Raw genomic sequence first — 16,564 nt, forward strand, 5'->3', positions numbered from 1 at the left:
GTTTAACAAGCTTTAAATATATAAAGATTGGAAAAACACGTACGTTATATAACACAAACAATATTTACGATTGTTCGAATGTCGGAGGTTAAAGGTTTATTTTAAAAAGGCTGAGCATTGTAGATACACATGAGAGGAACTCAGGCCTTCAAGACGCAAGTGTGTTGGCATTTAAATTGTTGACGAAATCACCTAGCTCTGCGAAATTTCTAAGTCTTATGTATTACAGCTGAGTGCTAATGAAGTTTAAATACATGTGCAGGAGGTAATGGCCACAGTCATAAAAGTAACACATTATAAAGCGTATATAGAATATAAATACATGTACGAATATAGATACAAATATTCTTATCCATGTTTTGATAAATATTATTAATTTAATACAGCGGTTTCGTTGTCCTTGATATTGATCTTTAGAACATATCGTCCTTTTATAATAAAAACGTGACTACAGTTTTTAAACTTTAAGTTTTTTAAGAAGAAGTTTCTTTGTTTAATGTTTTAAAATAATATAATACTTATTGGGTATTAATAAGTGTTATGTATTAATATGTATGCATGTGCATAGATTTATTTATGTGTACGTAATACGTTACTCGTATATGAGTTATTGCTTTTTGTTGACAATTTATAATGTGCTATTAAACACAGAATCGTGTTTAAATCTACGTATGTACTTTTGATTGCGTAATCATTATTTTAATATCTGTGATCTTATATAAAAATAAAACAAATTATTTTTTAATAAAAAAGTTTATTCACAGAACATTGAGTATAAAATTATAAAAGTATGAAATGTATCTTATGGCACAAGAATTTAGATACAATGATAGTTCCGAGTTCTCTGTGCAGGCGTTATGAAATAACTGAGATCGATAATTTTTCTCAAAACGATGTATCATTCAGGTGACGTTATTCTATGGTCCCAGGGGTATTGTCTACTTTTGTCCGAGAGATGTTTTCGGTTGGAATCCGTTGGGGCCAGCGGTGAAAGTGACCGTGTAGTGCTTGCCATCAGGGGCTACGTAGGCGTATTGGCCTGTGACGGTGAGAGCAGCGTTCTCGGACTGTGGGTTGTCCAGTTTGCCTTCCTCTTGCCTGGAAGTGCCGTCACTGGTCTCATACCTGGAGAAAAATAAATGATTACAAATTAGTATGTGTGCGCTGTTTAGTTGGTAAGGAAATGTATAATTCTTGGTATTTACTTAGGTTTGCGTTCGCTCGGTATGTAACTAGTATGAGTCTTATAAACTAGCTTGATAAAATTATATTTGCCCTTAAAAGCTAATATAAGTATATGATAACAAGTTACAAGCCACCTTTAAATATTTTTTATACAATACTTTTAAAAAATCAAAGCTATTTTTAAAAGAAAAAGAAAAAAACACAAAACAAATCATGTATCTTCCAAGATCTGAAATTACAGATGTCCTTTGAATTCCGTTTTCGTGCATCTTCGAGTTGAAATCGTGACTGGGTTGAAGTTCAAAGAGGCCATCTAAGATTATGCAATAAACTTTAATGTCAATTATCTAGGTTTTTAGGCTTTCGATGCTGTGGAAGTTATTATGCCTATTTTATATCATTTATTCATATGCAATTATGCGGACGCAGGACGGAGTCGCATTAAACTACGAGCCCAAAACGATGTCTTTAAAACGATTTATTAGATATACACTATGACACGTAAGAGAATAAATATACCTACAATTAAGTAAAGAGACATAGTGAGATTTTTTCACAATTTTTTCAATCTTATAGGTATATTAGGAAATATTATTTTATTTTTGTATTTATATAGAAGTATAGATTTCAAACATCTTCCTTTTTAAATATTTGATAAACAAATATCATAATTGTCATTAAAATAGATACTTTGGAAAACGCAATAAAACAAAAAGGAGACGAGTCTCAAAGTGACCTATTAAAATTTACAATAAAAGCTAAGAAACAGTTACAATGCAGGATATTTAAAAGAGCTTCATAAAAACATGTAACCATTTATCTAAAACTTTATTTATATGTTTTTATGCAGAACATACCTAAATACAAAATTCAAATGTGTTTGGCCTTTGCTAAAATATTCACAAATAAAGGCATCATGTATTTTAATGTCCAATATACCTAGTACGTTTGTATTATCATACAATCTATTAGATATTTTATCCATTTTTATTTTGGAGCTTGTATTATTAGATAAAAAGACTAAGAGCGAAAACTACATTTTTTACATTAATTTAACATTGTCTTTTTATTTACTGGTCTTCTGTTATTTTTTGCTTTCTTAGAGGAACATTTTACTCAGCAACTGATTATAAATAGTATTATATTATATAAAAAAGTATCATCATCATCAGCCATTATACGTTCCCACTGCTTGGACACGGGCCTCCTGTAAGGGAATCAGGCCATAATCCCCCACGCTGGCCAAGTCCGGGTCGAACTTTTTGATTGTTCGACGTGTCGGTTGCCTAACAATGTTTAACTATATTTCTCGACACAAGAAAAAGGTTCTAATGACCACAGTTGACAGATATATACGTGTGTAATAACCGTAATATTCAGTGGAAAGGGGATAGGTATAGGTAAACCAGAATCTGATGGCAATTAGGGAAATCAAAATTTGGAGTGTGCAACCCTAGGGAAAATGGACTGAACGATCTTGATACTGCTTATTTTTTATTTTGTCCTCAACATCATTAGTCACATTACATAAATGGATAATACTGTACTTAATAATGAGATATCCACTTAATATTATGTAGGTACATACTTACATGTATAATATACAATTATACATATTACTTTTATACAGGTAATACATATTATTATTAACACATACCTATATTTGTATATTATTCATTACCAGTATGCCATGTGAAAATATCGATATAATCATAATGTAGATCAAAACTGCTCATAATTTTTTATAAAATAAAATAAAAAATAATATAAAACTATGTTTATTTTCGTAAGTATTAACAGATACACACATTATAAAATTGACTTGGACAGCTTGGACTTGACTATTAGCCGTATTGGAAACTCCTGTAATAAGTTTTCATAAAATTATATTCTAATCAACAAGCAATATTATAGTTACCTACATATAATATTATTTTAATTTAAAGTATCAAAACGGGTAAGTCCAATGTACCAATAAAATCTTCTAAATTGAAAATTGTGATGTGTTTGACCCTTCTTCATCGAATGTTTTTCTATACATATTATAAACAACACCTATTGCTTGTGATCGCAGCGGCTTTTTCGACATTTTCGAAGATTTTTTAGACAAAATCCTAAAAATTATTCATCAACTGCAAAAAAGACAAATAATTTGACAACCAATTTGATACTTGTCAAATAAATTGCCACATGAAAATCTTTTATTTCTTAAATATAAATATGCCATCAGATTCTGGTAGACCTATACAACTTTAGTGTTTCCTTATGGATTGTATTTTTAAAAGCCGTTACGACTAGACTAGATAAAACAAGTCACTCAATAACTTTTTTACGATATACTTATCGTTATGAGAGATTTATCATCATTTTTTTTTTACTAGAAGAGCTTAATGCTAAAAAGTCCAAATTTTTATCTAATCAGCGTATTTAAATTTAAAATGCGATTTTATCTTTGATTATTTGGGAAGTTATTTTGATCACACATATTATATACAATATACATACAGACCAGTTAATATATAATTATAGGTCATTTAGGAAGTTTGTCAAGATAATCAAAACTTTAATTAATGGGAATAGAGTTGATGACGCCCATGAGCACAAGTTAATTGTAGCATAGAAAAACAATTGCCGGAGCTGAACCTAGGGAAATATCTATGACCACATAGGATCAAAACAATTAATCACATCCTTCTATTCAATCAATAAATATTTACATGTGTTATTCATTATGTCCTACCCGTTTCTTTACCTTTTCTAACATTTTGAAAATTTAACAATACTCTATCTATAATAAACATTTTTAATATCTAATTTAAAAACCTAATGAGCTCATTTCAATTGACGAAATGAATATTATGAAAGGATAACTTTATAATGAAAATCTTCAATTTTAATAAGTTTAGTAAATGAAAGATGTAGTATACATACGCAAAACTGTATCCATCAGGCTGAACATCGCTGTCAAATCGTAAAATTTGGACATCTTGGGGATTCTGGGGTGCGCCAGCGCACAGAGCGGCGACCACGCAGAAGATTGTTGCCTGAAATGAAATATATGTTAAAAAATCTTACTAATATTATAAATGCGAAAGTTTGTGACGATTTTCTGTGTTTGTTACTCTTTCACGCAAATACTACTGAACCGATTACAATGAAATTTAGCACACATATAAAGGGTAACTTGGACACATAGGTTTTATCCCGGACATCCCACGGGAACGGAAACTATGCTGGCTTTCACATGACATCTAAATATGCATCTGTTTTATAGCCCCCGAAAGAATACCAATAATGATTGATATCTATTTTCTTAACGCGAACGGACTATAAGGTACTTGTAACATACATTATTAGTATAAGCGGCAAAAGTGTAGGTGAATAATTTGAAGTCAATCGTAGGTATTAATAAAAAATACTATATACAGAATATAATATTACACTACATGATGATACAAGTAATACAGTTAATGAAATCTAAAGTTGTATTGCTAAAGTTAACGATGTCACACGTTCCATAATTATGAATTCAGGTTAAACAATATTTTGTTATGATTTCCATAGAAAAGCGAAAAAAGTGACGGAAACGAAAATATTAAATGAAACCGATATTCAAAAGATTTCTTAGTTTATTCGCAACATTTAAATATTAAAAGCTAATTGTTATAACTCTTAAGACTCACGTATTTGAGCATGATGTTTAGTTTTCGTCTTGAGCACAAACTAACGAATGAGTAACTATTGTAAGATCGTTCATTTTATATGTATTCTCAGATGCAGCTCTTGCAGGAGGCTGACATCATACGAAGATGGTACATCGGTTACGTACTAATTCTATCAATGATAGTTCATCAAAAACGGAGAAGCTTTTTTGTTAGTTTTGAGGCATGGTCATTGTTATCGAAATTGAAGTACGACATTGTAAATAAACCTCGAGTACGTATTGCGTAGTTAACAAATGTCATTACACAAAGTCTTTTCTCATTATCATATTACATATTATGTAACCATAATTATTGCTCAGCAAATCCATCCAAACAAGACAAATCAAAACATTACTGCTATCGGTCAAAAAGCTTTAGAAGTAGGTAGTTGAAATTGCATATGTGCTCATGTTTAGTTTAAGGGCTTTTAAGTAGCAATTAACGAACTTCGTATTAATATTACAACGCATTTTATTGAAATTCATTTAAAGCTTATGTAAGCGTCATCATAAAATGCTATGTTAACATCAACTTTGTTCTCACAGACAGAAGGTAATGGCGTACAATACTAGAAAAACAAATGTTTTTCAACAGTTTAAATTTTTAACTTTGTAACAGTATAATAAGAGTAAGCTAACCAGCTTTCCGCCCGCGGCTTCACGCTCGAAAATCCACATAGTTCCTGTACCCGTGGGATTTCCGTAATAAACCTCTCCTATGTCCTTTCTCACGTCACAAACTATCTTATAACCAAATTTCATCAAAATCCGTTCAGCGGTTTAGGCGTCTAGAACATATAAATAGATGGACTGACATATAGACAAACTTACTTTCGCATTTATAATATTGTAAGAATTATGATTATCCACTGCGACGACAAAATTAAATAATACGAAATTAGTCAGTTAGGAAATATTACGTGAGTGAAAACACAATGGGCTCGTTTGTGGGTCTCATATCATCGTAACGATGACACGCTCAGAGACATCTATTGTATGGGTGAATGTAAAAAGTTATATGTTGTTATAAATTAAAAATATGCTTTATCTAGTATGCAATATAGTTACAACATATTACATTAAAAAGACAATCTTATCCAGTTCTATGAAGAGTTAGTAGTAGATATGCTATGTTTTTTTACGGATAAACTATTTTTAGAATTTAAATATTACGAAATGTAATAAAATCAATATATTATATAGGTAGTACCTATACTTTAAGTATTTGAGCTATAAGTATTCAGACAACTTGGAGGATTTGGACACAAAAGTCAATTTCATATAAATTTACACAAGAAAAAAGGTATAAGTCTATATTTATAAATTTAAATTTATAAAAACATAACTCATCCGATTTTTATTGAAATTAATTTAACAATAAACCAAAATCGTAAGTAATTAGTATTTGCGTCGCAATTAGCAACTCTGAAATGTATGCTAAAGTAGTTCAGGATCCTTGGATGTGTCTTAAGAACACACGTATATAATATTTGAGTATAATACAGACACACATTTAGCTTTATGAAATGGCTCTTGATACTTTTACCCAATTATTATTGCTTCGTTAATTTGCTGTGATAATCCTACTAATATTATAATTAATGCGAAAGTTTGTATGGATGTATGGATGTTTGTTACTCTTTCACGTAAAAACTACTGAACCGATTACAATGAAATTTAGCACACATATAGAGGGTAACTTGGATTAACACATAGGATAGTTTTTATCCCGGAAATCCCACGGGAACGGGAACTATGCGGGTTTTCCTTTGCAAACGCGGGCGAAGCCGCGGGCGGAAATCTAGTATTATTATAATACATACATATAACCAGGAATAGGTTCCCTATCGATTGATATAGCACAGAATACTTAATGGTAGCTAACGCTAGATATAGTTTAAATACAAGTTCAGGGATTATATCTGTTTTTGATAATACATAGTTTTTAAATAAACACATCAAGTTATTATACTGCAATAAATATCTGCTAGCCTAATTTTGAACTCTATTTACATGAATCAACATCAAATGCTGATGATATTTGGCAAAGATCCAAATGGAGATTTATTAAGAATGTCAGACAAAGTTTTTTCTTAACAATTAGATAATCAAGTACAATTATAGGCTCCCAAAGAATCATCAAGCATCGGTTTCATATTTAACGGAATAGACAAGCAGCCTTGACCTTTCTACTAACCATTCATAACATTTACAAAGAGACTTAATACTAAATGAACAAAAAACTTATAAACTCTTGAGTTTCATTTGTTTATTAAAGTTATTTTTGGTTTGATGAGTTAACGATATTTTTGCTTATACTTCGTCTTATATACTGTATAATATTATGTAGAAAATAATATTCAACCCGGCCGCCTGTACATTTCTAAAAATATGATGAATATTAAATGTATGATATGAATAATATTAGTATCGACAGTCCTCAAATTTAAATCCAGCCTAAATTGTCATTCTATCTAAAACAGAAGATCAGTCTTAAAAAAAATACTAATTTATTATATTTCTTTTGAAATAATTTCAGTCTCAGGCAATAATATGATAAATGTAGCACTAACTATCTTCATAACTAATTTAAAAGCGTTGATTACTAAGAGTGTATTTACTTAAAGCATCTTATAGCATAAGAAAAACTTAATTCAACACATAATAACAATAATGCATTGCGCATGCGGAAAAACAAATTTTATATTAACATTTATGACGTTCTATAGTTTAAAATGAATAGTATGAAATAATTATTTACAGTTATGAAGCATTCGCGTGTATTGTAATTTCATACAATGGCCCACAACTCTACAATTGACTGTTTCTGCTGCATTTGCGCACCCAAGTGTGTAATATTTTATAATTATGTTTATGTAAAAATATCCTCATAATCTGGTATTCACTGGCCGTTTAAAAAATGAGTTTTTATTAATAAAAAAAATAGTAATTATTTAAGCCTGTATAACTTTAACGCAGACACGAGAGAGCAGAGACTTTAGAGAACTTTTAAAGTAAATATGTATAATGTATTATATACAAAAATAAACTAATTATTTATCATTCCGAGGTTGAATTATTTTTTATGCGAAATCGACTACACTGCTGCATTTGCATTCTCTGTCTTAAGTTGTTCTTCGTCGGAATTTGGAGGCGGATTTTTGTAAAAAAAAAACATTATTTACGATAAAATATAGTTTTATAGTGTAATGTAAAATGTGAGTGTAATGTGAAATAGTGAGCGTATAAAAGGTATGTTTGAATGAAAGCTTGCAGGCATTGAAACGAAATTGAATGGCATTCTTGTAGTCACGGGTGCTCTTAAGTACCTAGTTGATATCCCCACTAAGTACTCACGTAACATTGATTGAACGTTAACGTGGACTACACGTTATCGTAGACAGCGTTTGAATTATTATCGTACATAATTATAACAGCAATACCATAGAATATGCGACGTCTGTCTTGTGTTTGTATGCTACCAAATCATGGAGAAGATATTAGTAACCATTTTTAGTTAGTGAAATTAATTATGTATGTCGCTTACTGCACATTGCTATATTTGAACTATACTATGTAATAATTTGTTAATATGACATTTCAACTTCATTAACAAAGATTTCAAGAATAGTCAAATTTTCATTTATTTGTACTTTAGATCAGAGATAGGCTTAGGCCAATGTATGCATTGGCCTAAGCCTATATAATATAATATTATTTGTGATACTACGGAACTTAAATCGCAATTGTAGTATTGTGTTATCTGCAAATTAAACGTAATAGCCTACTATACATATGTATATATGTACAACATTTTCCCATAATATTTTTCAACAGTAAAAGGAAATATTTGTTTTATAAGTTTAATTTGAATGAAACAAAGCGGCAAGTTTTGAATGTAGGTTAAAAGATTATACTCCAGACATAACAAACAATTTACACAATTTAAGAAATCCCTGTAACATTTTCATGTGTCTCCTCAAATAAACTGCTTGCACGATTGTGATTAACACCTTGCTACGTCGATGAAACCTCGATGTCACATTGTCAATACAATGCAATATTTATAGCGGTACATTCGGCAAGTGAATATAGACGCACAGGACTACTCCATCAATCCATACCTTCAAGTCAAGAAAAAAAAACCTCAAAATGATGAAAATTGTAAGTTTATTTTTATTATTTTTAAAATTGGTCACGTAATTTACGTACCTAACAAACAAATGATCCCCACGCTTATTTGAAGATTTAAATGAAAACTAAAGACAGCATGAATAAAAACAATGAAAATTATGAAAATGGTATAGTTGATAAGCTTTATTTGAAATTATTTTACATGGATTCGTACTAGATCATTATTCACTGACTTGATAAATTATTAACCGTATAACTAACTATAAAATTACTTAATCAACTCAAATATATTGAAATTAATGATACAGCATGCCCATCTTGTCTTAATTGATTGTGCATTCATTTATTAAATTTGAACCCTTGAATAACCTTTACCATATTTTAGGACATACTTAACTTATTGTTCTTTAGATCTTTATAGTAAAAAATACAACATGTCAGATTGAACATCAGTTACATACCTTAGGTATCCATTTAACAAGGACAATATAGAGTGATTACTATAACCCTTCTGGTACATTCGGGAAAATACATATTTTTTATTTATTTTCAGACAATCTTCGCTTTAGCCGCTTTCGCAATCGTGTGCGCATTGCCCCAGGACCAACAACCGCAACAGGCGCCTGTAGAAATTGTTAAGCAAGACTCGGAAGTTGATATTAACGGATACAATTTCGAGTGAGTAACGTTTTAAGAAATATTTTTTTAATTACGTAGGTATTACTTACATTACTTATTCTGATATTTTTTTCAGAATTGTCTTTGTTCAATAATATATACTGTTTATAATTTTCAATAATAACATATAGGTATCATAGGTATAAAGCTTGTACATATAGACATGTCATTAGACGCTTTTAAAAATTCAGTGAAAGTAAAATACGTTTCTTCGTTACCTCTGTTTATGTTAATTTTATAATATTATAATCGGTTAATTCTAATATTTGAATAAATATATGTTTCAAATATGTAAATACATGGCATACATTACGATATATTGTCTCACGTAAATATTATAATAGTCACAAATAATACTCATGCAAAAAGTTGTAACCGAAATAAGCCATTCAAACTAGATTCATATTGACGACAAACTAGTCAAGTTTATTGAACCCATTAAACTAAATCTGGTTTCAGGTTTGAAACGAGTGACGGAACATCGAGACAAGAGCAAGGTGAATACAAGAATGACACAGAGCAACAAGGTCTTTTGATTAAGGGAAGTTACAGATACGTGGCTCCCGATGGCCAGCATATCTCTGTGTCCTTCGTTGCTGACAAAAATGGCTACCAGCCCACCGAACACAACGGCGATGATGCCAAACCAGCTGATGCGCAGTCTTAAAACATCATGACCCTAACATATATACGCTAAAACCAAATAATGTAAGGTTAAGCTGCCATTTCAAAATGTTTATGTAACTGTTTTACAGCGCCTAATAGTACAATGTTATTCGATACTTTTTGTGTTCATTATATATTACCTTATTAATAAAACTTTTGTTAAGTCCAAATAAATGTATTTCATTTGTAAGTTTACTATTAAATATTATTATTAAAAAATAAATAATAATAAATAACCTAAAAAATATGATTATCTAACATTTTATATTGTACTCAACATTATCATAAAAAACTTGACATGCTTGAACACACGCTAGCATCTCTATTAGAAGAATAAAGAATTAGATAGAAAATACCAGCGAAAAAAAAATGTAGATACTCAAAAAGTATTAACATCATCAAAGAACGTAGTAGATTTTAATTGTTGAAGAATGTATTATGTACTAAAAGGGTTCAATAAATTCCTACTACTATTAAATATTTTTTAATCCGTGGTATTTTGATAATGGAACTTATAGTTTATGATACGATGATAACATAAAAAAAACGAAACGAAGTCATTTTTATTAAATTTTTTTAATGAACTTCATAAAAATACATCTTTGGTTTCGCGCACCCGACATTATCTACACTAATATTATAAATAAAACTTTCTTTGTTTGTTTGTTTGATTGTAATGAATAGGCTCATAAACTACTGGACCGATTTTGAAAAAATTTGGCGCAGACAATCTTTAGACCCTAAGAAAGAACATAGGCTACTTTTTATTGCGAAATATGTACCACGAGCGAAGCCGGGGCGGACCGCTAGTGCTAAATAAAACGTAAGCGTGCGGGTAGCAAAGGCGGGGGCGGGTTGCCTGTTAGGGAAATATTCTAAGCATATTATAGAGTTTTAAGAATTCATGAAATATAAAATATACTTAAGGGATTTTATGAGTATTTTTTACGTCTGAAAAACTAGATTTTTACATTGAGGATAGTACATGATAGTACACCAACAGCGCAGCGGGTCGCGGCTCTACAGCTGATAGAGTCACGTTGTCGCGACGCAGATTTTCAGTAAATATCGAGTAGGTAGTACCTTTATGAATATACAAATCGTTAATAATCATTGAAAAGATAAATTTTATTGATCACAATCTTCATTTTCATGACAAGATCTTCATACATTGTAACTATCAACAGTCCTATTTTATTAATCTATATTTTTTTATTTCTATTAATACATCAATTAGCTAGGCAAAGTGAATACTTAAAAATTATATATCGTGAATATAATATTGGTTTTCTAAACATGACAATACGATTGCAATAATTCTATCATTAGGTACATGATTTCAATATAGTGTTGCCCAAATGCAAGAACAAGACGAGACTTAGCCAGTCTTGGTCTTGGTCTTGCGCCAATACATCTGGTCTTGGTCTTGGTCTTGGTCTTGCGCTCCCAGTCTTGGTCTTGGTCTTGGTCTTGCAGCAAGAGTCTTGCAAGTCTTGCAATTACCTATTAGTCTATTACTATTTATTAAAGTTTACTTTAAATCTTAGAAAAACGTATTAGAATTGGAACATTGTGAGCTTGAATTAACATAGCCATAGTAAAGATCAAGCAGATTAATAAATAACTGAAGATTTGATAAGAAATTCGAAAAATCAACTGACCTATATATGTCGTTTTCCATGGAAGTAACTGTTTCTTAACCCTAGAAAGATAGTCTGCGTCAAATTGACTCCTGCGTTTTCGAAATATAGCTGTATCTTTTTAAATGTCGCGAATCCATAACTGTGCGTTTAGGACATTTCATAAGTCACTGAGAGCTACCCTATGGTATACGTGTCAATAAAGTAAATGTAACCGATTTTGAAACATAACGACTACGTGAGTCAAAATTACGCATGATTATCTTTACCGTGACTTTTAAGATTTTGACTTCTATGGTAGTTTGAATATTTTTTAGCTTATTATTACTGTATATTGTGACTTATGTTAAAAAAATATTTTTATACATATTGAAGCAAATATAGAAAATAATTGGGGATAGAAAATTGGAAGAAAATTGTATACTGGCCGCTCTTATGCAAAGCGACGAGGGTCCCTGTGAAGATACCGATAGTGAAGTAGGAGGACCACGAAATTGAAGTTGACGAGCAAAGTGACACAGAAGAAGCTTTTCCTGATGAGGTACAAAGCAAAGATGATATATTACATTCAAGCAAAAGGCGCAGTAGATGCATTAGACCGAATGTGTTCCCTGATGTCCTATAGTAGGAAGACAATGAGATGGCCAATGGCTTTATTTTATGGAATCATTAAAATTGCCTGCATATTTCATATTAAATTTATAGCCACGATGTTAACAACAAAGCACAAAAACATCTGAGTCAAAAAAAACATAAAATAATATAGAAACATGGAACTGTCTTCTTTGTTTATGTGTGGGCGTTTAGAATCACCAGCTTTGAGAAGATATTTGCGTGATAATATCACCAATTTGTTGCCAAATGAAGTATCTGGTACATGGTAAGAAACTACTGAGGAGGCCTTCAGTAAAAAAACGTATTTACTATACTTTTTATCCTTCTGAAATATGACGAAAGGCAAATGCGTCCTGCAAAAAGTCTAACATAGTTATATGTCGTGAGCATTCTTTGATATGTGCTAAAGTTGTTTCTCACTAATTTGTCATATAGCTATATGTACAACATACATATAATATATAAAAAAGTCTGATAGTTGGGGTAAAAAATAAGTTTTTATTAGAAATAAGTAATACGTATTACAAGAATTCTAGATTTAAAGCAGACGTTTAATGCCGCAAAAAGCCGCCAAGTTTTTGGGAAGCGGCAAATTTCTTTGAGAAGTAAGTACAAAACCTTTGATGTCGCATTAACAAAGTGCCGATGCGATGGTTAGAACATAACTATGCATGCACTCGGTTTGATTTTAATAGATTTTTTTTTATTCGCTATGTTTATGGTAGTAATGCGCATAGGTCCAGTTTTTCATATTCTTTGATACAGTTTTTTGCGTCTCATAGAATTCCTAAGCGTACCTACCTAGTTATACACCGAACTGTTACACCTAACTACTCAGTGAAATAGCGCTAAGTCCTAGCTGCAAGACGCAAGAGTCTTGCAGGCTAAGTCTTGTTCTTGCTCAATTCTTGCACGGTCAGTCTTGGTCTTGGTCTTGCTAAAAATACGCGGTCTTGTTCTTGGTCTTGGTCTTGCAAAAACGCAAGACGCAAGACCAAGACTGCAAGACCAAGACTGAATTTGGGCAACACTATTTCAATAAGTTTGAACAGTTGAAGACATTCTGAATATTAATAAATTATCGTTATTTGCTTTTCAATAAACCTAAAACCAATTGGTATTTAGGAGAAAAACATTTTAAATAGACATAGATGGCGCCACCATGCTTCGATTGCCATCAATTGCCATTGTATTTATTTATTAAAAATCATTAGATATCTTCAATTTCAATTTGTTATTAAACAATGATAAAATTTCCCTTTTTTGTAATAGGAAATAAAAAATACCTTACGATTTCAGAGTCAAACTAGTTTGCAGCTCACGCCCGCAGTCTGCGCCCGTGCTGTGTTCAAATCAACCACTCTACCTTCCTCTCCACTCAATGCACTTAAAAAACCGCATTGAAAACAATATGGAATCTAAAGATATAATAGGGACAAACAGACTGACAACGGAAAGTAACTTTGTGATCATAATATTATATTCTTATTTCTTAGTGATAGAATCATTCGTAGTCATTAATTTGTATAACGTTGTCTGTATTTAAAGTTCGATTTTTAATATTTTTCAATGAATAATTGAAACAAATCTAAGAGTATGATATCATTTTCATAAAAACAAATAAATTATTCATAATATAAAACTCGTGACTATTAAAGTGTTAATATTGCTTATTTAATGTAAATGAGGTCAATGTATCTGTAGATACTATTATAACAACCTAATAAAAGCAACTGGTACGTAAATACCAAATGAATTCATACATTAATAATAGTAAAAAATTTTAACATCATCAATATTTATATTAAATGTTTTTAAAGTATTCAAGATAAGTTTTATAATGCTCTTTATTATGTCTACATTAGCACTTACGCCTAAGTTTCCCAAAAAAAAAAAAAAAGGATTTTATGTTATTCTTTAAACATTATATTTTATTACTTTTTGTACCTTTGTATATTAGGTAAACTTAGAAGCTTGGTCGATAAAAAATAAATTCTTCATGAGTCAAAAGCTACATTCCTGAGACTTTTTTTTCGTTTTTTGCGGATCTGGGCGGAGCTAGCCGTTGCGGGTCATCCAATACAAAAGATTTAATTCAAAATTTTTATTGAGGGATCTGTGGTACTACTCGTATTTCGGGTCTAAAGCCCTTGTCGTCGGCGGTGTAGTTGACTTCGTACTGCAGCCCATCAGGAGCTGTGTAGGAGTACGTTCCACTCACTCCTATACCTTGATGGTCACCAACGGTGATGAGGTTCGCTTGCTCCTTGCGAGACACGCCGTCACTTGTTCTGAACCTGGAATGTTAAAAACTAAATTAGTACATTGCAAACGTTACACGTAGGTTATAAGGCATTTTAATGATCAACAATTTTTAATAATTATAATTGTGCATTTACATCCAACGAGCTAGAGCTAGAGCAAGAGCATTCTTTCGTGATATTTTAGTGTTAACGAAAACTCGTTTTCATTGCATATAATATTTTAGAATGCACTAAGAATAACGAAATAATGCTCTACGCCTGTATACACTAAAATAATTTCACATAGTGTGGTTAGAATGAGCATTCGCTCGTTTTATATAAATGCACCGTTATAGCATTGCAAATTAACCGAGTTTCATTCTTAGATCTTAAGGCCGTGTACGCGGTCCGTGCGCTGTTTGGCTCAAATATGTGATTTTTCAAACCAGATTGTCCATCAACCACTTATCTTACAAACATATGAATTACTAATAATTTTAGGAAATTTTATTGTCTATATAGTTAGTTAAGAGTTTTTTTCAATTAATACAGTATTTGTGAATACCATCAAGATAACTGAGCCGATGATTACTTGATTTCACTTTTAGTGTCAATTTCGAAGCTAAAAATATCTGAAATTGCTGACAGATCTAACACACATTTTTTTTAACTAACTGCAAAAATCCTTATTAAAATAGTTAGTTAAAAGATTTTTTTAATTTGGACTCCTAACTTACGAAATTAAAATCCGAACAATGTGAATTTTTTTAGAAATTATACTCGACAAAATGATTATTTTCACCAAGATATTTGACTTAGTTGAATATAATTTATACATATTGCAATAAAAGAACGTATTACTTATAAGATAAAATTTAAAAAATCAACTAAGGTACCTCTATTATTTTTCTACAATTTTTTTTAAAGTACTATAAAACACTGCGCGCGACCCGATTAAAATCAGTCGGCAGCGAGCCTTCCCAGAGAGAGGACATGTTGCTCGGCGCTCTCCTGTGGACCTATGCTGTTCATAGTAAAAGGATAGCGCAAGCCGCGATCTATCGTAATAGATCGCGGAGATTTTGACTTGCGTTAAATTGAATAAGCGCTCTTAAGCTTGTATTTCTGAGAAAATTGACTTGTGATTTAGCGTAACATCAGTAACAAAGTTAACGTTTGAACTCATTATAATAGTATAACATTATAATAATATAATATTATAATAATATACTAGTATAATAATAGTATTAATTAAGTTGAATAAACAAACACTTACTCAAAATCATATCCATCCGCCCTTACAAATGATTTCTCATCTAGGATTTCCGCTGTTTCTTTTGTTTCTTGCGCCGCAGCCAAAGCAATACATAGGAGTCCGAACACAAATAATTTCTGAAATAAGAAAATTCAAATTAAAAACATTTCAAAGAAATTTAAAAAAGGAGAAACTACAAAAACATTTAATTTAAACTTACCGATGACATGGTCTATTTTTGTTGTTTTTATTTTTTTCTTTTTTTATTTAAACGCGTAGATGCGTTTCAGATTTTCAGGTTTGAATGATAGTGACAATGAAAATTTTCATCTTAAATACAATTTGTATTTACTATAGTGCAATATTATGAACAAATTATTGTAAACCTTCAGTGTTTGTAACATGTGATAACTTGAACAAATTATGAAACTGTTCAAGTAGCAGA

At 30.9% G+C, this 16,564-nt stretch overlaps 3 protein-coding genes across 3 annotated transcripts; 1 reads left to right on the forward strand and 2 right to left on the reverse strand.

The window, feature by feature from the left end:
• Positions 1-789: 789 nt before the first annotated feature.
• Positions 790-4,990, reverse strand: LOC123692314 (endocuticle structural glycoprotein ABD-5-like). The gene is made up of 3 exons (XM_045637049.1): positions 4,869-4,990; positions 4,117-4,229; positions 790-1,125 (listed from the first exon to the last, which is right to left on the reverse strand). Exons 1-3 carry the CDS (start codon positions 4,878-4,880, stop codon positions 939-941), a joined length of 312 nt encoding a protein of 103 aa, XP_045493005.1. The 5' UTR covers positions 4,881-4,990; the 3' UTR covers positions 790-938.
• Positions 4,991-8,940: 3,950 nt separating this feature from the next.
• LOC123692312 (endocuticle structural protein SgAbd-6-like) lies at positions 8,941-10,482 on the forward strand. Its single transcript, XM_045637046.1, has 3 exons — positions 8,941-9,052; positions 9,576-9,700; positions 10,160-10,482. The coding sequence occupies exons 1-3, from the start codon at positions 9,041-9,043 to the stop codon at positions 10,365-10,367; spliced, it is 345 nt and encodes a 114-aa protein (XP_045493002.1). The 5' UTR covers positions 8,941-9,040; the 3' UTR covers positions 10,368-10,482.
• A 4,228-nt stretch (positions 10,483-14,710) lies between these two features.
• LOC123692662 (endocuticle structural glycoprotein SgAbd-5-like) lies at positions 14,711-16,348 on the reverse strand. Its single transcript, XM_045637431.1, has 3 exons — positions 16,340-16,348; positions 16,141-16,265; positions 14,711-14,918 (listed from the first exon to the last, which is right to left on the reverse strand). Exons 1-3 carry the CDS (start codon positions 16,346-16,348, stop codon positions 14,726-14,728), a joined length of 327 nt encoding a protein of 108 aa, XP_045493387.1. The 3' UTR covers positions 14,711-14,725.
• Positions 16,349-16,564: the final 216 nt, after the last annotated feature.

The sequence above is a fragment of the Colias croceus genome, chromosome 6 (assembly GCF_905220415.1).
Source record: "Colias croceus chromosome 6, ilColCroc2.1".
NCBI classification, from domain to species: domain Eukaryota; kingdom Metazoa; phylum Arthropoda; class Insecta; order Lepidoptera; family Pieridae; genus Colias; species Colias croceus.